Source organism: Lepidochelys kempii, chromosome 8 (assembly GCF_965140265.1).
Source record: "Lepidochelys kempii isolate rLepKem1 chromosome 8, rLepKem1.hap2, whole genome shotgun sequence".
NCBI lineage: Eukaryota > Metazoa > Chordata > Testudines > Cheloniidae > Lepidochelys > Lepidochelys kempii.
In genome coordinates this window covers 78477256-78503640 of record NC_133263.1, presented here as the reverse complement: position 1 = coordinate 78503640, position 26385 = coordinate 78477256, and the positions used below count along the sequence as shown (strand labels likewise).

At 38.7% G+C, this 26385-nt stretch overlaps 1 protein-coding gene across 10 annotated transcripts in view; it reads right to left on the bottom strand.

The window, feature by feature from the left end:
• COL24A1 (collagen type XXIV alpha 1 chain) overlaps window positions 1-26385 on the bottom strand; it is a 241328-nt gene that overhangs the window by 158929 nt on the left and 56014 nt on the right. For 9 of the 10 annotated variants that reach the window (XR_012160423.1, XR_012160422.1, XM_073357181.1 and 6 more), the window contains exons 7-12: window positions 24902-24955; window positions 14753-14797; window positions 10582-10635; window positions 9253-9297; window positions 5685-5738; window positions 4837-4881 (exon numbers count right to left, since the gene is read on the bottom strand). Coding sequence is in view for 8 of the 10 variants with exons in the window: in XM_073357181.1 (XP_073213282.1) it covers window positions 4837-4881; window positions 5685-5738; window positions 9253-9297; window positions 10582-10635; window positions 14753-14797; window positions 24902-24955 (297 nt within the window). In the remaining 2 variants the exon portion in view is untranslated. The remainder of the gene's footprint in view (window positions 1-4836; window positions 4882-5684; window positions 5739-9252; window positions 9298-10581; window positions 10636-14752; window positions 14798-24901; window positions 24956-26385) is intronic. The other variant, XM_073357174.1, reaches the window with a different exon arrangement.

Genomic DNA, 26385 nt, shown 5'->3' with positions numbered 1-26385 from the left:
GACTTTTGAATTGTAATCATTACAATGAATTGACACTGTATTTTTAACACAAATAATAAAATATCAATTATGAAAAGGAGAAAGACAGGTAATATTGAATGGACTGTTGCATAGTAGATGGTTGTTTATTACAAACCACAAGTCAACTCACTACTTCAGCATTCCGGGGAGTAATGCTGGCCTAAATCCTGGCTCTCCTGAAGTCTATGAGAGCATTTCCAATGTCATCAGTGGGGCCAGGATTTCACCCAAGGAGTTTAAGCCCTGACAAATTACTATCTGTGACTGCATCTGAAGTTTTAATTTGTCAGATGTTCTCCAGATCAATTCTGAAACATTCTCCATGCTCTGTAGCAGCTTTGCACATTCAAAATACACAACAAACTATTCAATGTTTTATGATTCATACATTAAAAAACTCCAATGGATGGCTATGGTGATCTCAATATTTAACATAAGTAAATGTGGAAATTCATTACTGGACATTGTATTAAAATCCATAAAAGAAGTTAAACCATTAAAGTTCCTACAACAGTGTAAACATACCAACATCACACAGATACAATTTAATATCCTTTGGATTTCTAGTTAAATAGCGGAATGTGGCTTATTCACAACAAAATGCAAACATGCTCAACTGACCACGCTGTATTTACCAAAAGTGAAGCCGCAACATCACAAAGCTGTAACCACCCAGACATCACCACTGCTGCCCTCTTAACGGGCCTTCTGCTGGGAGAGCAGGAGGCCAGCTTTTCTTAGCAGCTGACACTACAGAGACACTCCGATGGTGAAGGTGGCCAGAGGATGCACCGAATCAAGGCATCCCCAGGCAACATCCCTGTCCTGGCAAACACAGTTAACTTTTTTGGGCTGCACTGGCCTTCTAAAAGCCCACTGAGGAAGGGATGTTTGGTGCCATTTTCTGCTACCTCTTCCTTTTGTCAAAGTTTCTGCCATCAAGCTCCTGAATTTTCACTGGCTGAAGCCCTCCCAAACACAGGATGACCCTAGCCCAAGGTTTTTTTTGCATTCTGTTGCAAACTAACACAACGGCCAATTTCTCAGAAAATTCTGCTAAAGTCTGCGTGTGTTAAAGCCAAAAAATATCCCTCCAAACTGACCAGTTTTCAGCAAAAATTATTCAGGCCATTTCCAAGCAACAAACAGGCCCATCTAGCACACTGTGAAAATTGTATTCAGTATCTGATCATGGTGCTCTCAAGTGACAATTGTTATTCTTTAATTTTAAGGTACAAGTTTTTCATAACATAAATAGACTGCATAGCATTTATTACTGATGTGGTTGTTGATTCAGTAGAGGTTCATAATGTTCATTATTAAATACGACAGACTTTGAAATTAACTTGAAAACCCATACTCTCTGGACCAAATTTTCAATTGGCCTCTGAAATTGTATCGTAAAATTTTATTTGACATAGTGCCATGTTATTAAAATATCTTTTGCTTATTCAAGGCCACCTTCTGGGAAGCCATAGTCAAAGGCTAATTTACTGTTCTTTTAAGAAAACTAGTACATTTTGGTGAGGATGTGTGCCCCAATAGATGTTAAACTTGTTAAACTCCAGATGACACCCATGAAGACACAACTTTTTAAATAGAAACTAACAGTTGGATCAAAAGTGAAATGGAGAAAGCAACGAGGCAATTTTTCCAATTACCAGGTCTCAGATTCAGACTGTAGGTAGTGATTTATATACAGAAAAAAAGAGCAAAAGATGTTCTGGATGAGACAAAGGGGCAGATTAACCATAACCATGATATTTCCACTTTCATCATCATGAGTTTTATAACTGATGAGAGAAGAACAAATTAGGCACTATAAAAAAGAAAAAGCATTTCTAATCTAGGAAAAGAGAAAACCATCTAAAACTGAAAACATAATAGTACTACTGTGTAAGAAATGTTTTATTAAATCAGTAATATCATCTAGCATATTGCTATAACACATCCTAGAAAACAAGAACATTCATATTTTTAATTGAAAATGGGTCTGTAGTATTTTCACACAGTTACAATGGACTAGACTAGCAGATTGTTGGTATAGTTCAAAAGGTCTGCTTTGTCAGTTTGAGTATTAGTTGTTGTAACTAATCCTATATAGTACATTCCCAATAAATGTGCTCAAAGTAGTGTATGTGAAATACCGTGCAGCATATATGACAAGACAGATAATATAACAATACAGAAGTGGCCAGATTTCATATTACATACTTAATATGGAAAGAAATGGGATACATGCACCTTGAATACAGAATATTTTCTTTAAAACATACTGTACATGCAACTGATTTAAAATGCAGGCAATTTCAGACTCGCTAATATTTATAATAAGGAATTTGGTCAATTTAATATTTTGTTCCATTTCAAATATGCCAAAGATATTATAAATACTAATAACTATTCAGCTAGTCTGCTAATTGGTCGCATTTTGAATCCTAAAGATGATTTTCATGTCAGATGTTTTTTATAGTGTATTAAATGCCATCTGGACAGTAAACAAAATGATGGCAAGCACAATTATCTACCAGAATTTTAAAGCATTCATCACCATGGTGTCTAGAACTATGTTAAAAATTAAAAGAACTACCCTAAAACAAGCCCCTAATCTCCACCTCTCAAATTTAAGGCTGCTTTCCAAAATGAGATCATATTTGGGATTTGCCCTTCTTCCAAAAGCAATGTGCCATGCTGGCCATTCTTTCCCCTCATTGTTATCGATGGAAAGTTTGCACAAAGATGAGTCTTGCATTTCACCCTGAATCGTAAGGCTAGGATTCATCTCTCTGACACTGGGGAATTCCACAGCCAAGATTCTTTTGGTGAGAGCATCCTGCTCCAACCTCTTGAGGTATTCACCCTGAGGCCATTGGGTTGGATTTGGGGAAAGAGGCATTCGACAGTCCTGATCCAACAAAGTACCTAGAGCTAAGTACCTACTCAGGTGCTTTGACAGATTAGGCCTTATGATAACTAAACTTTAGCCCACTGTGGAGGACTAAGGTCTTGGAACTGATTTCAGGATCAAGAAATAGATCTGGCATTAAGTAGAAAGCCAACGGTATGTGCAGAACACTGGGCTGATGTGCTCTCATTGATCTCTGTTACTTAAACAGTGGACTGCCATGTGTTAAACTATTTGAAGATGGATCTCTATGGTCAAGAGTCCTCACTAGAGAGGGATGGGTGCAATACGTGACTAGCTGAAGATGGAAAATAAATTTCTCTCCACTTCTGCTACTTGTACAGCTAGGAGCAGTCCAGTGGGATCGAGACATCATACCATCTTGAGAACCTGAGGTCAGGTGCCTCCAGTTGAAGACAAGATTATAATTCCAGACAGTGTTTCAAAGATCCCTATCAGCATCACCTCCTTCTTACACAGATTGAGCACGAGTCTTCTGCTTTTTTACCTTGATGCTCTTTCTTCTCAGAAAAGCTAGCACACTGCACATGGCTAATAAGGTGCCATAATACAATAGCATGTATCTGCTAGTGCAGTGGTTCTCAAAGCCAATCCGCCGCTTGTTCAGGGAAAGCCCCTGGCGGCCCGGATTGGTTTGTTTACCTGCCGCATCCACAGGTTCGGCCGATCGCGGCTCCCACTGGCCGCGGTTCGCCTCTCCAGGCCTATGGGGGCTGCGGGAAGGCCGGCCAGCACATCCCTTGGCCCACGCTGCTTCCCGCAGCCCCCATTGGCCTGGAGCGGCGAACCGCAGCCAGTGGGAGCCGCGATCGGCCGAACCTGTGGACGCGGCAGGTAAACAAACCAGTCCGGGCCGCCAGGGGCTTTCCCTGAACAAGCGGCGGACTGGCTTTGAGAACCACTGTGCTAATGTACACTTTTGGGATGCACAAACTAGTACATGATTCAAATGAGAAATGAGCAGCAACAATGTAGACAAAAAACTGAACACACTATCCTGTTAGCCAATTACTTTAATAAATTTAATCTTTTTTGATTCACACATTAATCTGTAGCATTAAAAACTTAAATAAGGTTCTTGATTTTAATGAACATGTTTCAGGAGTGTCTTTTAGTACTTTTTGTGTTATGCACTGATTAACCCAAAATTCACATGTATTGGAAGCTGTCCATATTTCACATGGTTTTGTAATAACTATGCAGCAAACACAAAAATTACATCAACAGAGCTATGAATCTCTCCTTCCACAGTATTTTACATCCAGACAGCAAAAGTCTTAAAGTACAACCATCTGGCAGAAAACAAAGAACTTGGCACGTAACAGATCATGCTACAGTTTTCTGATCTATCAGAAATACTATAAACCTTAGGAAGGTATGCCTTGCAGATTTGTGTCTGCCCCCACATGCAGAAATATGTTTCTATTAAGTAGGGAATATCTTTAACTTGCCAACAGTTGCTTTCTACAATTTTTTCTGCAAACATCTGAAATTATTTGAAGCTGCAACTGACTTCTATTCAGGCCAACACCTGAATCAGACTCTTCATAAAGCCTGGAATCATAAATCTGTGTTGCATTAACAATATTTTTTTTAGAACTGTTTGCGTTTTCGGTGATCTTTTAACCCCATGGCAGTCACACTGATAGTTCCCATGGCTGAACTGGCCATCACGTTAAAAATTCTTAATTTACGTTTATTTAGCAGCACCATTAAATTTACCGAACAAGTTGTCATTTTTCTGTAGTGCAAGGTATGTGCTGAAACAATAATAAAATCATTTGTGAATAAAACAACACTAACCTTTTCAGCTACTTAAAATTATATGCATACTTACATTATTCATTTAAATTAGCAGCAAAAGTAGAAACCCATATTAGTAACCTTACCAGTCTCCCCTTAAGACCCCTTTTTCCTTGCTGTCCTGGAATGCCCTGGAAAAAAAGGAAAGAAAGAAAGAAAGAAAGAAAGAAAAGAGAATCTACAATCTAAACAATCTACAGAATCTAGATTTTTTAAAAGTAATTTAAATGACATATTATTGGCACGCACATTTGATTGCAAAAGGCAATCTAAAGATCACCACCACAAAAAGCAGACACTATTCCTTTTTCTTGTTATAAGGGAGCAGGGAGAATGGGATGGAGAAATGTAAATTGTGATCTCTTCACTTCAGGCATATTAGTTTAATTATATTAATATGTCCTAGAATGTTGAGAAGGGCCTGCTTTGGCTGTTATTAAGGTCAATGGAAAAACTTTCCCTGATTTCAATAGTAGCAAAATTAGGCTCAAAATCACAGTTATCAGATTATCATGGACATTTTTGTCTTAAACACATACCAGGCAATTCAGAAAGGGGATTTTACATGGACTGAATTACTCTTAGAGGAAACTTTCACTGCTCACTTCAATGACAACAGGAACAGGCTCCCAATCTCAAAAGTTTTAGATGAAATCCAAGCTTCACTTTACAGTCAATTCAGATTTATTAACCTTGGTGCTATTTTGATTTTATTCACTAGATTCATTCTAATCAGCAGAATTTTATTATTTAATCGTATGACATTTTCACATACTCCCAGTTTTGCTGTCAGACAAGCCTTATAATAAATCCTAATAAAGCCTAATAAATCTTATTTAAGTTTTCCTTGGTCTCATTGTGGTGTATGTTATACTTCAGTGTGTTTCATTATTATAAATGTGTAAATATTTAATAAATGTTTAATTAAACCTACTCTTTCTCCTTCAGGTCCTGGCTGTCCTGCCGCCCCTGGAGGTCCAATGAAACCCTTAGAACAGATAAATAATTCTTAAATGCTTTCATTAAAAAGTTTCATCTCAAGAACAATGCTAGATACAGATTTACCACACATTTATGAACGTATAGTGGTTTGAGATTTTGGGTGAAATCCTGGCTCAGTTGAAGTCAATGGCAAAACTCCCCGTGATTTCAGTGTGGCCAGGATTTCACCCTCCAAATCCAACTGATAGTTACAATCACCCACCATTGCAGAGGTAACGTACAAATTAACCATACTAGGAAAAAAATTCCCAAATAATATACTACTGCATCAGAAAGTGCTGATCAAAGGAATATTAAAAATAAGCTTTCAAATTTACAATATTCCCCACATGTAAATAAAAAATAAATTATTTTTGTGTGAATAAGTTTGAGTGATTTCTACTACAAAGTAATTATTTTGCAAGTTTATCTTGTCACAGCTGGATTGTATTAATTAAAAGTGACTAATTTTTCTCCCTCCCTGCTTAAGTAGAAGGGGAGAATTGTCTATCTCATTAAAACCAGTGAGACAAATCATTGTAAGCATCAGTTTAATTGTAACTGCATCATGCCCTGCTTTCTATCCATGTAGAGAGTGATGCTGTCTACTCTGGAGCTGGAAGTTGCAATTTCCAGCTCAAGGAAACATCCCACACTAGCTCTGACTGCGCTTGTGTGCCAAAAATAGAAGTGCCGCTGCAGTGGTGCAAGTGGTGGGAGGGGCTAGCTGCCAAAAGTACATGCCTAGGATCTCAGACGAGATTATATTTGGGGCAGCTATCCTCTCCCATTCCTCGTGCCACTGTGGCTACATTGCTATTTTTAGCAAAGCTAGTGCAGGTATGTCTCCTCAAGCTGGAAATGACACCTTCCAACTCTAGTATGATATACCATGAAAAGTAACTTCCTTATGTTGCGTCAAAATCTGCAAAATCCACAGCTAAATACCACTGTGTTCAATTTTTAAAATGGTAAGGTAGAAATAACTGAATTTTATTGTAGAACATAAGATCAATAGAGTAGCCAGAGTAGTAACTATTACGATGGGACACATGCTAACCACTGGCTAACAGAGAGGTCATATCCCTGTGTTTTGTTCTCAAAATATCCAATTCGCTTCCAGTTAAATGAATAAAAATAAAAAGTTAAGAAAGTGAAAACATTAAACTGAAGAAATTCTCACATGAAAATAGCATTTAGGAGGTTTTGAAGATTTTGTCTTCTGTGACTGAATTAGGAAGCAATTCTACTTTTCATCAATACAGTGGAGACCAGCAGAAGCCCCACAAAATCTAGTTAAATAAAAAAATCATAATATGAAATACAATGAAAAGTTATAAAGGGCAGGAAATGTTTCTCACTCATAAGAGCTGTTATAATTCTCTGTTGAGCAAAACACGGGTGCAGCTTTCTTGTACTAAACAACGAGAATGTCATTAGTGATTACTCCACTGTTGGGATTGAATGGGATACGTGCAATTCAGAATATAAGGTGACTTGAAGGAAGTCACACTTATGTCCTTGGCTAGCCCATTTCCTTCAACGTGAAACTGGTAAAGGGAGGATTGTATTGGGGGGAAAATAAGTTTCACGTACAGGGAGCTATCCTGGGAAATGTATTTTTTTTAAATTATGCTTAAAAAATCCACCCCCTAAAATGTAGTAATCATTTAAATTCCTGGCTCTTAAGATTTGAAAACTAACACTATGTCCTGAGAAATTTAAACCTCCTCTCAAATCTTCAATGGTTTGTATGTGCTATATTCCATTATATTGCTTCCAAAGCTCAGTTTCATTTTCACGGCTCTGCATATGTGACAGACATGTACAAATTCAATTGCAAATTGGCATAAACAAAAGTACAATGAAGTGATTCTACACATAGAGGCTCTGAGAGCGAATGTGCAAAGGCAGGAGCAGCATCTAATTACTGAAAAAAAAGTCAGTGTTTTCACTTCTATCTCTACAGTCCTTTGAATTTAATGAAATATCTTAACTCATTTTTTGAGGATCTTAGGAAGGACAATACTCTTCTTGGTACCCCACACATTAGGGAAAAATGCAGCTCTCTTTTCTTTCCCTGTATTGTCTTAAAACCCTTAAATAAGCAGGATGCAGAGCTATCATAGGAGTGCATTCTAACCTTAAGAGCTCAAATTATATTGACATAACTGCATGAGTCAATGGCACAAAAACATGTTTCTGGGTCAACATTACAGGCAACATCTGACAGAAAGGATTATGTAGGAGACACCCTTTTGAAACATGACAGTCTGAGATTGCTCCAAAAATAACTCATACTAACAATGACAGTCATATGTGTGGGCAAAAATAATAACGAGCTTGTGGGTCACTTAGCGGAAAAGATTGTGATCACCTTTGTCTTATATAACAGGAGAAGGAGCTGGCTACAGGTTTATGGAGAACTTTGGGGCAAGAAAAAAAGGAACAAATGTCTCAGGGTTGAGAGCCATGTGGGTGCAATATCTTTGGGACACAAGATCCTTACAAGCAGAGGAATCACCTCTCCCATCCTATAATGAAAACTGAATTAAGAAGAACAAAGCTTAGACATTTCAAAAAGCTGTTGCAGATGAAGGCTTTAAATATCTGCAATAAAAGACACAAGTGCACAGATTCAGCAACATGATGGAGAAGTTGTAACAGAAGCTTGACAGCATCATAAGGTACACAGTATACTTCACAGGAACCTGTACGATAATGGAGTTGAGTAAGGATGAGGGTGGAATCAAAAACCTGAGAAATTTCTAGTGTAAAGCAATTACAAATCTCAGGTTGCAATATACAGTTAACATCACATTCACATGTGATCCAAGTCTGATGATCTGTTGAGGGCAGTGACCTCGAAAGAAATAAAATCTGATCTTTTTACATCTATAGGTGTGTATAGTAAAAGTAAAAGTAAAAAAAGTAAAAACTTTTTTTCCCCTTTCTCCGTGAAACTTTACTCAAAAACAATCCAAGCAAAGCTTAAATTTTTAAAGGGCTCAGATTTGTACCCCTGGTCTTGGCTACAAAAGATATCAACTGAAATATTTTAGGATCTAGCAGAAGGTGACTCTCATATTCTTTATGTGACAAGATTGTTTCCTTCCATCAACCTCTGTCACCGTTGAAGATTACAAATGCCAGATCTGCCTTCACTCCTGACAGCTTCTACTACAGAAATAATGCTCCAGGCAGGAAACAGCCTTTTCCCCTCCACTCCCCTCCTTCGCTACCCCCACACTCTCATAGGGTTCTTTTTCTTTCTCTTCATGTCTGTATATGTTCCAAGTGAAGGAAGAGCAGCAAGATGAGATTATTCTGTACTGCTTGTAGGCATGAAAAAGAAATAAATCCTCAAATTTTTAATGAAATAGAGTTTGTCATTAACCAAGTCTGCAATAGACAGAGTGATTCAGTGGCTGTGCAACTGGCAATTCAATGAAATCTCTCAAGCATACTATATGTATAAAAATACAGTCATGCATGCCGTAATGCTTACAAATGTTACTTACTCTTACACCTTTAGGACCTGGGTTACCTTCTGGTCCAGCTAAACCCTAGTATAAAAAGACACAACTTTTACTTCATTTAAAACAAATGGAAATACTAGATTTAAAAGAATTATCACAATAATTGTTAATTTCCAAACTGGCAATGCACTTTTCATGATGGGTGCTATGTGAACCTCTAGACAGAGACTGCAACTTCCTTTATATTAAAGTTATTTCTTTTTGTAAAGTTCTTCCCAATCCAGTTGAAACCTTCTACCCAATTGTGAACTTGACATTAAAAATAACTTCATGGAACTTTTCATAAACTTTTATATTGGAATGCAGTTCCAGTCATTTTCTAGCCAACATTAGAACAATAAGTTTATTTCAAAGCATTTTGTATTTTTAAATGTTGGCATGTTGTCATCCAGTCACTATATAAACTATTTACTAATGCTTTTTAATATATAGCCGCTGTAAAATTGGTCTAGTAAAATGTTGAAATAGTTTAGAGAGCATGGGTCAAATTCAGCCCCTCAAGCAGGAATGACTCCATTGAACTCAGTTGACAAACACAAGGACTGAATTTGGCTCATGTAATTTAAATGTGAGGAAAAGTGACTGACCTTTCATCTTAATGCACCAACAGCATATACTGAACTATCTATCTGTCCCAGGTATATAAAAATCAATATTACAAATGGCTTGCATTGATAGCAATTTGATGTTTTCATTGGTTCTCTCTCTCAATGAACTAAATGGAAAAAGCCCTTTAACATATTCTTTCCCCACATAAAAGTTAAAGAAATAGTTTCAGCAGTAAAAAAAGAAGTGTAGGCAAATAAGTAGGAACGGTATTAGAGCAGAATGCTTCCTGTTTCTTCTGAACATTAAATACTAAAAGGTTGAAACAGACAGAGAGCAATTTGGTAACAAGGTATGTATGCACTAGAGGGACACAGAATAACTGTGTCTAACCCATTCAGAGCCCAGTACTGGGGGAACAATGTGCCAGATATCGTCCGTGAATGGCGCCTCTGAAAGGAGGCTTGTTTTAAGTATTAGTGATACAATGTCAGCCAATGCAGTGATGTCATCAGCAGTGCCAGCAGATTTAGATATGGTTCTTTCAGAAACGACATCATTAATGCTACAAGATGGCAGACAATCCTTTTGAGGTAGATCAGTTTGTCAAAACACTCCTTGCCAACGGACAGACCATGTACACTAGGCATCACTTTGAAAATTAACCCCAAAGAGAGGAAGGGAAACATATTTTAAACTAATGTATAGTACTGAACAGGTGCTTATAATAGGAAAACATATAATTCTATTGTATAGTTACTGCACCTGCCTGCCAGGGTAACCAAGTGAACCAGCATTGCCAGCCATTCCTGGAATTCCCTAAATTGAAAGCAAAAAAAAGTAATCAGGTTTTGTGTATTTTTACCTGTTGATATCATGAAAGAGCTTTCTCCTAATGCAAGACTGTTTCTTGTGTAAGTTGCATAGGAAGCCCATAAAACCCACTCCTTATACATAATTAAAATTGGCATGATTACTTCCTTAGCAATGGTGCACACATTGCAAAAGCACCTAGGGTGGGGGAGGGAGAGGGAGGGAATTAGTCCAAAATGAAGTGAAGTACAAGGAAAAAAACCACTGATTCATGATGGAAAATTCTTAGACAATGTTTGGCAAAATCAGATATGCACAACGGGAGATGCCCTCAAGGGACAGGTATTTATGATGCAGATAACCCAAGCTGACACTGATCTTGGCCGTATTATTAAAATTTTTACTTTTATGGAACAAATGTAAGAAGAATCGGAATGTCCTTGTATATCTGAATTTCCTTATATTGGTGTCAATGTGGGTATGCTAGGATAAGGTTAGAGTAACAGTGGATTAATAATGGGTACAGTAAACTCTTCCTTTTCCCCCTCTTCCTTCTCTAATCAAATCCAAAAGTGTTTTCCCCCCGAATAATTCTGTGTATTTGATTGTTTATTTTAAGAAAATTCTGCTTTTCTGAAATGGGCAAGTTCTTGGGTGCCAGGTGGTAAAGTTCATTGTTGAAGAACTGGACACCTGTTTGGTGAGCAACCTTTACTCAAGCAAGGTCCAGAACTAGAGGAGATGTGATGAAGATAGTTAGGATGGGAGTGCACTTCATTAGCTGAGTGGTGACACTTAAACTGTATCTGATCCTGTTAGTCCTTCAATTTAGGGAATAGTAAGTTCACTAAAAAATTTCAAACAAATGAACCAGTCCAAGGCATTGTCAACAGAGAGACAGGTTCTCTGATATCAACAATTTCCCAGTCATTATATCACATTACAGAGAATAAGAAACCTCTGAAACATTTAAAATGTCTTTCATAAATAAAAATGAATAATTAACAATAAACCAGGAGTTACCATCTTGACCCACTGTTGATAGTCAGATATAGTATATAAAAGCATAAGAAAGGCAGGAGACTCTCACAATATCTGCAAGGTACATTGTGTTATTTATTTTGGATAGAAAATATATCATCATCATCGTATAAAATAAATTAATCTGAAATTAAGCAAAACATTTAAACATACGGCAAAACTTACCTTCTAACCTCTTCCAAATGTATTGAAAGGTAGCACAAACTCACATTGAGACTGAGGCTCTAATTTGCTTTACTGCTTCAAAATACTTAATTCATGCCACCCACAATTGAAAATGCATTGTTCTTAACTCCCTGGATTCCATGTTATGAAATGAAAGCCTCTGTCGCTTTTCAAAACCTAGCCTTGGTATTTCAAAAATTCTTTTAGATCCACACACCTAAAAAGTTACTTACAATGACATGGTAAAATCTATCTTCAGAGTTCTTGTTTATCTGGGTTATTTTTCCCTTAAACACACAAGTTTCATTATTTGCAATGCCCTATGTGAAATCTGAAAACAAGAGGGGATCACGCACACAGAATCCGAGCCCAGGGATGACTGTCCACACCTGAATCTGCCCAATCTAAACAAAGGGGTCAACTATACCCTGCCTCCACCAGCCATCCAGAGCATCCTTCATTGGGTGGGGAAACCATTACTGGGGAAGGTCCTTGCTGGTGCTGCAAAAGACATGCATCAGAAGCCCAAACACCTTGGAGAATCCACTAAAGAAGAGATATAAAGAGGCTGCAATAGCTTCGCCATATTTCCCATGCCCTGTATGAACCCACCTCATTGGGGATTCCATGGGTAGCCGTTGCTAAATGAAGCCCTGGCATTTCTATTTTGCAATGCCAGGGACCTGAGCATCTAGGCCTGGCCTCCAGGATTGGTGTTCATGGCAATATCAGCCAATCTAGACTAACCTCTGTCTCGGGAAATTCACGTAATTTTCCTGACCCAATACCCACTCCTGCAGTTTATCCATTAGAGAAGCTGATTTGGCCCAACATTTCTGGACCGCAGGGCCCTTAGGAGGTCCATTTTTGATGTCAACCAGGAAGAAAACCAAAAGGTGCCACTGGCCAAAAATATTGAAAGAGAAGAAAATCATGGCACAGGTGATGGAGGAAGTGAAGCCCCTTGGGATTCTCCAATGATCAGCTCCTCCTCAAAAGCCACTACTAAGATTTGGAATGAGAAGGAGGTAAGAAGTTAGAATGTCACCATATTTCCCTCCACCCCTGTCTCTCCTTAGCTAATTTTATGTTTAAACAAACCAAGTCCCTAGGGAAGGCTTAGAGATTGTCCAACCTTTCCACCCATTGTCATGTGGGAGCCACACTAATGCAAGATCAGGACTTCCTCCATGAGCTACATGCAGCTGGTTTGAGTGAGGAAAAATAATCCCAGGCATCCGAAGTCATGAATGTGGGAAGCAAAAGTTATTTTGCATAAGTGCCGTGCCTCCAAGTTGGTTCTGCTTTCCATGATTTCTTTTATCCTCTTGGCATATATGGGAGGTTGATTATTCCCTGAATAGGCTGGTCTGCCATGGAACCAGGATCCAGGGTCTCCTAAAGCTTGAAACAATTCAGAGGGCTGTGGATATTTTTGGCTGAATCAGGTCTCAAAAATTCCAAGTGCAAATCAAGACAAAAAACCCAAAGAGCAACAAATCATTTTAATTTACTCTTTGTTCTTTTTAAAAACCTTGCTTGCACTCCCAGTTGTGCTTCACTCTCAAGTAATTCCACATTTGATATATTTACAGTAACTTTTTTCTTTGTTTAGAGGTTTATGGAAATTCCAGCCAACAAGTGGATACTTTGAACTTCACAAAGTCTGTTGCTACTGACATGCAAAATGACTATCATTGTCCTGACTCTTTCCAGGCCATCCTCTACAATTACGTTTCTCCTTGTCACAGTCCTTAAAATAGGAGCAGTCAGAACAGGCTGTGGAACAAAAGTATTTTCCCAAATTTTTATAAATGAGTTTTAAATATTTCCAAAATAATATAACAGACTATGAATAATAATTATTTATAACAATAGTATGGGTTTGTTGAGATGAGGTCAGATGGTCTTCAGTACTGCTGGGCAAACAGTAATTTCACATTGAGGTCTAATGTATCAGATTATATTCAAGAGAATTCACACACTTGCATATTTAGTGCCAAAATTATTCCTCTGATGTCAATCTCAATCTTTCTCTCTCTCTCTCTCTCTCTCTCTCTCACACACACACACACACACAGTTACCCTCTTGTTTTCATTACTCGTTAATCACTTTTCACCAGCTCCTTCATTGGTTCTCAGGTCCTGCAGCTAACAATGCTGTTCTTCTGAACAACTCTGATAATTAATTCTCTTGCAGAAAGATGCCAGAGGCCAAGGGACTGAACTATAACGACTGCCCTCACTTCATTTGGTTTCTTGGAGTAGAGCTCAGTTAAAGTTTTGAACAGGTAAAATCTATTTTTTTACTTTTTGTTTTTGACTTCTCCTCTGGTCACTACTATCGTTAGGTCATGATTATTCATTCAGCATTGACAGTGCATTCAGTACTGTATGCAGTACTGATCTTGATACCTGATCTTGCATTGTATTCAGAGAAAAACTTGACTCCTGTTCCAAGGTTATTACAGATGACAGCCATGGCCCCTTATCTTTAGGGAGGAGTAACAAGTATCTACCTCTGAAACTCACATGAAGGATACTTTAAGAAAGCAACACACAATCCCTTCCCATCTCCCCATCCAGAAATTAAGCATGCATTGTCAAGTCTCAGTCAGTAAGGTTTTGAAAGAGACTGAATTGCCTCCTAAAACATTACAAAACACATTTCTGCCATGCCACCAGCCTAGTTGGAGAAAACAAGTTCGTCTATTATGTTTTATCTAGGCCCTTAAACCATACCCATCTCCATGGCAACTAAGTACCTGGTCAAGAATGAAATCTATTGAGTATTTCTTCAACCAGTCAGCAATTGAAAGAAATTATTTGATATACACATTTAAAGTCATTATCCTTAATTGTACTTAACATGCTTTGTACAATGTGTATCAACTGTTACAGTGCGTTCACCACTCACTTGCTCGCCTTGTGGACCTGGTGGCCCTGGATAGCCTTTGTGACCCTGCAGGTAGAAGAGATAAACAGGTGCTGTAATGAATACATTCAGATATGCAAGATGCAGCTTTGGGGGGTCTTGATTTCCCCCTCCCCACTTTATATTTTTCTTCAGCAAAGAACAATTTTGCAATCTCTCTTTCTCTGTGACATCCACATGGCTTAATTTCAGTAGCTGATGCGGGAGGAGGGAGAAAGAGAAACTTAGCTTAGCATAGATGATTTCTAGCTATGCCTGCTAAACTTGCACTAGTAGTCCCAGATTTGTGTAAGCTTAAATAACACGTAGACAAAATGCCTTTAGCAACAATCAGCTTGTAATTATTGCAAAGCTGGATTTAGTCCAGACTGTTTCCCTATTCCAAGTCCTTGTCATAACACTATCTCTGAATGAGCCAGTTCAACGGAGTTAAGCATAACAAGAAGGTCATTGCAAAGAGTTCCAAGAAGCTCTCTAGGAAAAGATAACTGTAAGAAAACAAAAGATTTCTCTTATATGGACTTTATTTTTTTTAATACTCCATATTATGATGATAGTTTTGCACAAGTAAATGAAACTACCACCTTCCTGACACTAAAGAAAGTCTTCCAGATTATCCTGGCATCTTTAAATCATCAAAGTTTACCATTTCCCCTCTTTATATTGAGCATTATGATGATGATGGTTTGCCTGTACAGATGGTGGGTGAAATCCTGGCCATGTCGAAGTCAAGAGGAGTTCTGTCCATGATTTCAATATTGCCAAGATTTCATCTGGTGCCTCAAGTTTCGGTTTGGTTTCTACACCATGCCAAGAGCTTTGCTACAACAAACTAAACGGCATTACCTAACATGAAATTATAAAAGAGGAGTAATTTTGTTCAGTAATAGTTTTAAATAATGAAAAAGAATCATATCTGTTAAGCTTCAAACTTTGCAATTTTAGCATTATACAGTTGCTTGGGAAATAACGTTAGTCCCAAGGACGTGCTCATTAAAAAACCTAGAGGCTCCATTTTCTCCAAACCAGTGTTGCAGGTATTCCCTTACATCTTGCTAAACACTCACACAGCATTGCTAACTTGCTTTAAAGTTTAGATATTACAGTAAAGCAGACGCAAACAACAATCATCTGCAAATCACAAGCTGCAGAGCGTATTTCAACCATACATCTGAGTGTGTCTACACAGTCCACAGAAGCAAGCCTCCCAGCCCAAGTCAACAGACTCAGGTTAATGGGCCTCATGCTAGTGCTCTAAAGATAGCTGTGTAGACAGAGCTTTGAAGTTGCACTTCCACCCCCTTTCCAGGCCTCAGAGCCCAAGGGCTTGTTTAGACTGTGGGGATAAGTTGACCTAAGTTACGCTACTTCAGTTATGTGAATAACGTAGCTGGAGTCAATGTAGCTATGGTCAACTTATCCTGGTGTCTTCACTGCGCTGTGTTGACAGGAGACACTCTGGTCGATTTCCCTAAATCTTCTTGGGGAACTGGAATACCGGGGTTGACCGGAGAGTGCTCTGCCATTGATTTAGTGGGTCTTCACTAGACCCACTAAATTTATCCCTGCTGCATCAATTGCAGCAGCATTGACCTCCCCACAGTGAAGACTAACCCTGAGCTCCAGCTGGACCCGGCTGCAAGTTCAAAAGTGGCAAAAAATAGTCTACACAGCTATTTTTAGAGCACTAGCAAGAGACCCACTAGTCTGTGGCATAGGTATGGGAGAGCGGGTCTTGGACAAACGGGCTGAGAGGGACTGCCTAATTAACATGCCAAGGCATGCTTTAGAAATGCTGTTGGTAAGATCATTAAATTTAAATTAAAGACAAAAGCATGATTAATGACTGCAATGCAAACCTGGAGGGCAAAGCAGTAACACTTTCTTAGGAATTATGTGTAAAATTTTCAAAAGCACCTTAAAAAGACATAAGTTATTTAGGAGCCAAAGTCCCACTAATAGACTTTCAGAGGGATTTGGGTCCTAAGTGGTTTAAGCATTTTTGAGAACAACCCTACATCTTGGTTTTAAAGGATCTTTTAGAATAGGTGCTTACAGAGGAAATGTTCAAATGTTTTAATATCTGGACTAGGAAAAAAGGGAACTACGTTTGTTTTGAGCTAAAAGGAAAGTATGTGTAAAAAGAAAAGCTAATAATATCTGTAGGTTGATTGGAGGATAAGATACTCCCCAAATTCTAATGAAGACGCTCACATTTGGACTTCAAAGGCAAAAACAGAAATGGAAGGGCTTGAGCTCCTGGTTACACCAGCACACCCACTTTGTGGGCATGTTATTGGCACTCAGAGTGACAAGAGTGCTTTGGTCTCTGAGAGAGAAAGGAGTCTACTGCCTAATGGAGTAACGTAGCCTCGTCTTCGTAAGGGGCCACGTTTAAGGGGCTGTTATTTACTATATGTTTGTACAGTGCCTAGCACAATGGAGCCTCAACCTTGCTAAGGCCTCTTAACATTATATCAATATAAATATTAAACAACAACAACATTGGGAGCCCAGCAGTGTTTTCCATTGTTTCCGTAGAAATTCCAGTAGCACAGGGTTGGGGCAGTTGCTGGCTGGTTACAGCAGCCTCCCAAGAGAGACAGAGGAATGGGCAGGTAATTACAGGAATGCAGGAGGATTTGGTCTTCTCTGAACAGTGCCAAAGAAGAGTTGAAAAAAGCCACTGTGGGCACGTGGTGAGCACAACGAGCTATACGACTGTAGGCGTTTTTACAGAAACCTTTGCCATGGGTGCCATGGGAATGAAGAACTGCTTTGCAAATAGAACTAATACCAGCATTTAGATCTAAATCAATATTAAAAACTGGACACAAATCAACACATAAATGGAAAAGCTGAAACAGCTGGACAGTTGTTTTCCAAAATGTTGAGAAGGTCAAAGAACAATGCAGCAATATAGATGAATGACATACATGACACAATACCATTCTTATTCCTCTATGACAAATACTGTATGGACCAAAAGTGGCATAAAATTAATCCTATGTCAGCATGATGACGGGAACAAAAATGTAAAGAAAATAAGCTCATCCCATTCTTGCTATTCTCTCATGACTGCAATCCTGCTGTCCTCTTCTGAGGCTGGATCAGACCCATAACACATAACCCACAAACACCACAAGACACAACGTACTCATCAACTCCACATTTTCACCATCTGACACAATTTTGAAACACTTATTTGGTCTCCATGCACCCTCAGATTAGAAATGTGTTTGGCTTCTTTGTAGATCCAGCGTTTCTTGTCTGTGAGGCATGTAAATAATATAAATCAGAGTCTCTGGCTAGCACGTGCTACCTGTAGTATTATAATAACAGAAGGCTTCACCCTCACTCCAGCCCTGGGTTTTTGTTTTGTTTTTTTACACCAGCCTGGTGTCAGGGCTACACAGTGCATTAGTCTCACAAGAGGGGTGTTCGTTCTAATGTGTGCTACTGAGTTGTGCACTAACTGGCCTGTGTGGACCCTGCTGACATGCACTAAAAGCTCCCTAGTGCACATTAATGTAGGCCCTTTTCAAATAGCACTATTGTAACATGCACTAGAGAACTTTTAGTGAACTCGAGCAGGATCCACATGGGCCAGTTAGTGTGAAACATTCTAGTGCACACTGGAATTGATACCCCTGTAGTGGGTAGTGAAGCCCTTAGATTCTCAAACTCCCAGGATTCAATATTTCAAGGGTAAAAATAAAGATTTACTTCCTTTAAGAAAATAGGCCTGTGTCTCATCTCATTGGTATAAATCAGGAGTAACTGCACTGAAGTCCTGGTGCCTGGGGAGAGTCGGTCTTTGTGTCTCCAATGGATGAGGCTGTTCTAAGGATTCTATCATGGGCCCAAGCATCACATTGCCTCCAAATAGTTGCTTTTCAATACCTCTGAACACTCCTGCATGGATTTTCCAGGCACATTCTACATGTAGGAGGTCTTATTTCATGTCTAACTACTAAAATAATGCTGTTATCATGCTTCCGTTCATAGGACTTATTAAAGGAAAATGCCCATGATTACTCAAAATTTCAGAAACCTACAATCCTGTATCGAAAACAATGGGAGTGTCTACTTTAACAAGCTAATGTGGTATTTTACGACAATATCCAACACTGAATCCATAGAAGCTTCTCTCTTCCCTGATCAGGCAGGAAACTCAATTAACTGAGATGGAAAGAGTTCCTTGCTCACTGATATCAATGAGGAAAGCAATAATGTTTTTAGGTGGCAATGAAGTTTGGTTTGAAATCTTTTGTCTGTTTGTTTGCTACATTTGATAGTTAGATGTACATTTTGTACAGCAATAACATACACCCTGAGAACGAGTGCTCATATGGGAGCCTTTCCCCTTCACATGCTTTGCAGGAGATGGGAAAGAGGTTGAAAGGAGGGGTCTCCTCTCTTTGTGGTCTAACTCCACAGTTAATCTAAGGCTTAGTCTACACTAAAGTTTTGCCTACCTACGTCGCCTTGGAGCATTAAAAAATAATCATACCTCCAGCCGACATAGCTATGCCTGCAAAACCCCGCAGTGTAGATGCAACTATCTAAACAGAAGAATGCTTTTGTCACATAACTAATGTCATTTGGGGAGGTGATGCAGCTATGCTGGCAGAAGAACTCCTTTTGCCGACATACACTGTCTCTCTACTAAGGTGCTTTGCCAGTATAGCCATGCCGGCACAGCTCTACCAGCAAAGGCTCTGCAGTGCTGACAAGCCCTGGAACTAATCTGAAAGGTAAGTATCTTGCTCTTTATATTACTGCTGCAACCAGACCTTCACTCTAACGTGGAACCAACAAAGAATCTGAGAAGGGCAGCGGGCCTAATATTGCTGTCACACCACTTTTACACTAATGTAATTCTGTTAGCTTTAATGGTGTTGATCCTGATTTATAACTGGTGTACGAGAGTAAAGATCAGGTCCAGTGTATCTAACAGGGAGGAGCAATCAAAAGCTAATTTACATGAATGCCATAGCAAGTTTCAATGAAAGTTTTAGAGTTGTTATAATGAAGAAAGAAGCCTCTCCCTTTCTTCCCTGCCTAGCCCAGACGCTGAAGGACAAGATACTTAGGTAGCAGAAAACGTGCCTCTACTTAGGGAGAGGTGATCCACATTATTTATCTTCACATGTAAATCCCAGACCATATCTTCTTGGTAAAAAATAAAGCCAGTTTAAGGCAAAAGTACATTTATGAGATATCAACGTATTATATTTTAAACATATGTCAAAACTTATCTAAAACAGCGTTCAATGGAGAGTGCTTATCCCTTTGAAATCAATGGAAGAATTTCTCTCATTTAATCAAACTTCATTCTTATCTAGGAAAATAACACTCTTTGTGAAATAAACTCAGCCATTCACTACCATAGAAATGTGGAAATTTCCACAGATATTTATTATTTGTTCACCAACATATTATGAACTCTCCTGCTACTGACAGGTTTCAGAGTAACAGCCGTGTTAGTCTGTATTCGCAAAAAGAAAAGGAGTACTTGTGGCACCTTAGAGACTAACCAATTTATTTGAGCATAAGCTTTCGTGAGCTACAGCTCACTTCATCGGATGCATACTGTGGAAAGTGTAGAAGATCTTTTTATATACACAGAAAGCATGAAAAAATACCTCCTCCCACCCCACTCTCCTGCTGGTAATAGCTTATCTAAAGTGATCACTCTCCTTACAATGTGTATGATAATCAAGTTGGGCCATTTCCAGCACAAATCCAGGTTTTCTCACACACACCCCCCACACAAACCCACTCTCCTGCTGGTAATAATAACGTAGAGACTGTCCAGTCGGACACTTCAGTCTCTCTGGTCACGTGATTACAGACATGACAGTCTCTACGTAAAAGAATAAATGGACACAAATCAGATGTCAAGAATTATAACATTCATAAACCAGTCGGAGAACACTTCAGTCTCTCTGGTCACGCGATTACAGACATGAAAGTTGCTATATTACAACAAAAAAACTTCAAATCCAGACTCCAGGGAGAAACTGTTGAATTGGAATTCATTTGCAAATTGGATACAATTAACATAGGCTTGAATAGAGACTGGGAGTGGCTAAGTCATTATGCAAGGTAACCTATTTCCCCTTGTTTTTTCCTACCCCCCCCCGACGTTCTTGACGTCCCTGGATTTGTGCTGGAAATGGTCCACCTTGATTATCATACACGTTGTAAGGAGAGTGGTCACTTTAGATAAGCTATTACCAGCAGGAGAGTGGGTTTGTGTGGGGGGTGTGTGTGAGAAAACCTGGATTTGTGCTGGAAATGGCTCAACTTGATTATCATACACATTGTAAGGAGAGTGATCACTTTAGATAAGCTATTACCAGCAGGAGAGTGGGGTGGGAGGAGGTATTTTTTCATGCTTTCTGTGTATATAAAAAGATCTTCTACAATTTCCACAGTATGCATCCGATGAAGTGAGCTGTAGCTCACGAAAGCTTATGCTCAAATAAATTGGTTAGTCTCTAAGGTGCCACAAGTACTCCTTTTCTCTTGCTACTGCTCCTCTTTTTTGTATGGATGCTTCAAACAAACATACCAGACCTCAGAGGACTGACAACGATACAATACTCTGTTCTTGTTCACACAAGTATAAATTTGGAGACCATGAAGTAACGATGAAGTGAGCTGTAGCTCATGAAAGCTCATGCTCTAATAAATTGGTTAGTCTCTAAGGTACCACAAGTACTCCTTTTCTTTTTGCGGATACAGACTAACACGGCTGCTACTCTGAAACCTGTCATTCTGACCTCATTAGAGATACTCTGGATTTGCAAAGGTGTAGTTGGGCAAAAATTGGCCCTGCAAAATAAACATGTTGCAAGCAGTAGAAATATGTAGTCAATGGCAACACAATAAACTATTAAGACAAGGACACACATGCACAGATGGTGGGTACCGTACAGGATTACCATAGAATAGTGCAGCATTTTTAAAAGAGATCTCTCAAGGAAACTCTACTAATGCAGTCTCTCATTTCTACTAACCTCTTCCCCATCTGTGCTAAATCCCGACATTCAGGAAACCAAAACCAAGAGCAAATAGCACATGACTAATCACAAACCATCTTCATTCAAAAATTAAAAATGTAATATGAATGTAGACCCCAACATTTTCACAATCATTGTAACAGTGCACACTATTGCATAAGTACTGCACAAAATTTCACAAAAGTTCCAAATCAGACAAATTTTGATGAAAAAAATCCTATTGTTTTATCCACAACTTTGAGCAGGTCTAATTATGCCCAGGAGAGGGCAGTAGTAGGCATTATGCAGCCAGCATGTTACCAATGAAATATTCAATTCCACCATTAAAATTAAGGGAAAATGACTATTCAAATCTCCTGTGCTCCTTTGAAAGTGTCAGCTTACGAATCCTTCAGGAAAACAATGAAGGTCAATGAGAAAAAGGGCATTTACCAAGAAATGGGCATAAATAAATTGGTATTATTCTACCTAAAAGGGAGACCTGAAATAGTGCAAGAGCTACTCCACATTAAAACTTATGTCACAGTTTAAATGCTGATCATTTTACTGAAGATCCATCTACAGGAAGATAAAAATCAGAGCCAGCTGCCAAAATCAAATAGGACTTAGGAAGCAATGAATTTATGGATTTTTTTGTCTTCTTTACAGTTAGGTGATAAAGGAATTATGTTACTCATTTATACACACCTCAGCAGTTCCCCAACAGCATTTAACAAAATCAAATATAAAGTAACAAAAGAGAATGTTTGTTTTTTTCCCCCAAGGATTCCCCTGTTTTCCTAACTGGATTATTGCACAATTTGCACACACTGAATGAGTTTCCAAAATGAAAACAAGCTACCAACTCAACTGAAGTCTGAAAACGCGTTCAAAATCTTGGGTATATCTGGTAATGATATGGAAAGATCAAGCATCTTAAAACTGCAAAGCTTGGACTTAGGTCCATTAAACATCAAGCATAAAATACTTTTTAGTATTTACAGGTGTAACATAATTCATGGACTCAGTGATTTTACAAGATTAGATCAGACTGGAGTTTTCTGAAATGTGGTTCCAGTTAGTGTCTACTCTCTACATGAGGTGGAAACAAAGAGTAAAAGTGCCAATAATCAGATGAACACCATCACCCCTAGCTTGTATTGTAGACATAGCTTAACATGATTTTATTGAAAATTAAGTAGAAACTGCTTTGCTTGTCCAAGCAAAACTGTGAACCTGATAATATAGTAAAGCAGTATATGTTTTGGGACTCAGAAGATGCCACAGCTCTGCTGGTGACAATTGGTGATAATAAGCAGGCTACCAGATAAATCTCTGACTTGGATAAGAACAGATGCTGCTGGAAGGAATTTCCCCACATAAGAAATGAACATTTTAGTCAGACCTTTAAAATTGGGTTAATTTTGATAAATCCCAGAAAGTTTGTGGACAAGTGAAATACATTTCCTAGGAGCTTTTAAACTAATTTTGCAACATCTTCCTTTTTTGGGTTACAAAGAGTAAATTTATGCTTTTGGTCAACACAAGAAAAGTGAATTAAACCAAATCAGACGTAGGCCACTTTAATTCTGAATGAGACTGTCCATACAGGGGTTTAATGAAGTTTAACTAATCCACTTTAAATTCACATCTTTAGTTAATTCACATTAATTTTCCCTGAGTGGCCCTGTATAGACAAGGCTTCTAACTTCCTATCCATTACTGAACCCAATTAAACAATATTTTTGTGGTTTTCAAAATAATTTATATATTCATTCCACCCTTCTTCTCCAGCTTTATGTCTATGTACTCTCCCTATAACTCACTCCACTCCTACAATCTTGGCATCCCTTTTGTCCCCTTTCCTGAATACTTCTTTGTTTGCCTCATGCTGTCCCACGTTAATGGACTGTTAAGGCCTGGGTAGTTTCTTAAATGGAGTATGGGGTTTTTATTTCTTAGAGTACTTTGACATTTCTCCTAGTGAAGAAATAATTATGTGAATATTAGGTGGCTTCCAAAATCTAAACTTATTTCACTTGGCTTCAAGGCAAGAGTTTTAGCTGCTCTGACACACATCTTTGAAAAACATCCAATTTTGTGGTGCTGAAAGACTGAGCTCCATTGCTAACACTGAATGAATTAACACATGATTCGGTAAACGAATTAATGAATAGAAAAGAGGTGGCCAGTCCTGAAACTGAGAATAAAGTGGGATTCACTCATTTAAAATATCAATGTCTTCCAGGCAGGAGTATATTTATTGAAGCTCAAAGGAGCTCATGATACCAGAGCAGAAACATAGCAAGCTTTTCAGAGTAGCGCACCATTTGGGAGTGACCATAAAAAACTTCTAATTTACATTGTGCTCACTACATTTTAAATTAATTTAGTACTCAGGAAAGGCTCTGGATGGACCACATAGGGACCGAAGTCTTATACTTATCCACAGTATGGACAGAAGCAGTACATGTACCATAGCCTCACTTAGATCAAGGCTCCTGAGTTTCGGACAGGTTTCATACTGGCCCTACCTAGATCAGACAAGCAGTGAAAGGGAAGATTTCAGCATTACCATCGTCTTTTGCCAGTAGCAGAGTGTGCACTGAACCTGGAAGTATTGCTTACATAGGAAGGTGAACAGGCTGACATGGATGTGCATTTCAGCTATGCTTCCACTACTGGCTAACAGGGAATACTGCCTGCTGACTTCCCATCCACTTCCTGATATTAAAGCTGGAACTTTTGAAGTAGGTGTGGGGCAATGGAAAGAGGATGGTGGGGCTTCTTGTGGTTTAGGTTGACCTTTCTCCTACACAGATTGGCTTGTTATTGAGCTCTGTAACTTGCACAGCTTGGGAGAATCTGTTATTTTCCAGACTGGGCCCATCCTGAAAAAGAGGCACATGCAGTATATGATCTGTGGCTCAGATTCAGTCCTGCCTGTTGGGTTTTGATAGCTGATCATTGTAAATTTCAAATGGTAAGAAATTTCCAAAGACAGACTATGCAGCTCAAACTTGGAGAGCCCCGATTATGCAGACCCCCCTCCCCCCCACGGATTTCCCGTGGACTTACACTCGAGAGCTGAATACAAAAATTTAAAAAAAAAAAATCTTACCTTCTGACCTTTGATACCAGGAGGGCCAAGTAAGCCTCTTGGACCTGGGTCACCCTGTACAACACAGTAAGGTAGAATCATTTCATTTTATTATAATATTTGAAAAGACTTCAACACCTGGGAAGCAGTAAATTCTCTTTATCCCTGGACATTTAAAATGGAATAGACTCAACAACAACAACAACATTTATTTCAGGATCTCAGAATATCTACATTTTAGCCAGCTTAAGTCGGACTGAAGTGGTTACATGGGTCTTTGTGTGGCCTTTGCCCAGAGGTGAATTTCACTCCAAGTGAGTAGTTTTTAATTATTTCTCAACATTCAATTTGTTCATATCAGATCCATTTCCCCAATGTTACATGTTTCTTGCACTGGAAAAAAAAATGGCTGCCACATTTAGTTTCCATACAAACCTGCAAGTAACAAATGAAACAACAAGGTTTTCTGGGGGAAGTATTCCAAATATTTTCTAAATGTAAATGTCATTAAATCTGTTTGGAAACAGTGAACTGGCAAATTTTTTCATTCAGCACGATGGGCCAAAGTCAGAGGTATTGTAGGCTGTGTACATTTAGACTGTGCTGTAGCTATGACACTGTAACCCCACAGTGCAGTTGCAGCCTAAAGCAACAAAAGGGGGGTTTCCATCACTGCAGGAACACCTCCCTGAGCAACAGTCAGTAAGCTGACGGAAGTATTCTTCCATCAACCTAGCAGCATCTACATCAGGGCTTAGGCTGGCATAGCTATGGTGCTCAGGGTTTTTGAATTTTTCACACTCTGGAATGCCATTGCTATGTTGACCTAAATTTTAAATGTAGACCAGGCCTACATTTGTGTAACATGCAAGTGGAAGGACCAAATGGAGGTATACACATTTCACCAAATTAATTGATCTCTAAACACACGTAGTCTCACTTCTGAATTTAGCTCTGTCTTTGACAGGCAGCTCTTTAAAATGGAACTCTAAATATACATTATGAAATAAGCATTCTAATTAAACTCTCAATATGAGCACTTTGGTTTTAAAGCGTTAGCCATAATTAGTAGGTGTGCAATTCAAAAGTAAACTGTACTCATAAACCTCCAAGCCATAGCTTCCATAAAGAACCATGCTGTATTTTTATCTGAAAATCATTCTGGAAAGACAAAGTAACCAACTAATTTAACTATAGGAGCTTACTCTTGGAATCCACTTTAAGGTGAAGTGGAGGACAGAATCTTTGATTTCTTAGCATTAAGAGAGTTCTTAATGAATATAGCAGAATAGGGCTGAAAGATCCTTTGTGACTAAAGCAGTGATGAAGACACAGTATTTCTGGGATGGGACTTCTGCTGCCTTAGCTTCCCCAAGGTTACATAACAGTGGCTGCATTTTTTCCCAGTGCAATTAAATTCCTTAATATGCAGTGAAAATCTGAAAAGTGACTGTTAATAGGACACGGCTGCAGTTGTGTCCACAGTCATCATCTCTTGATTGCTT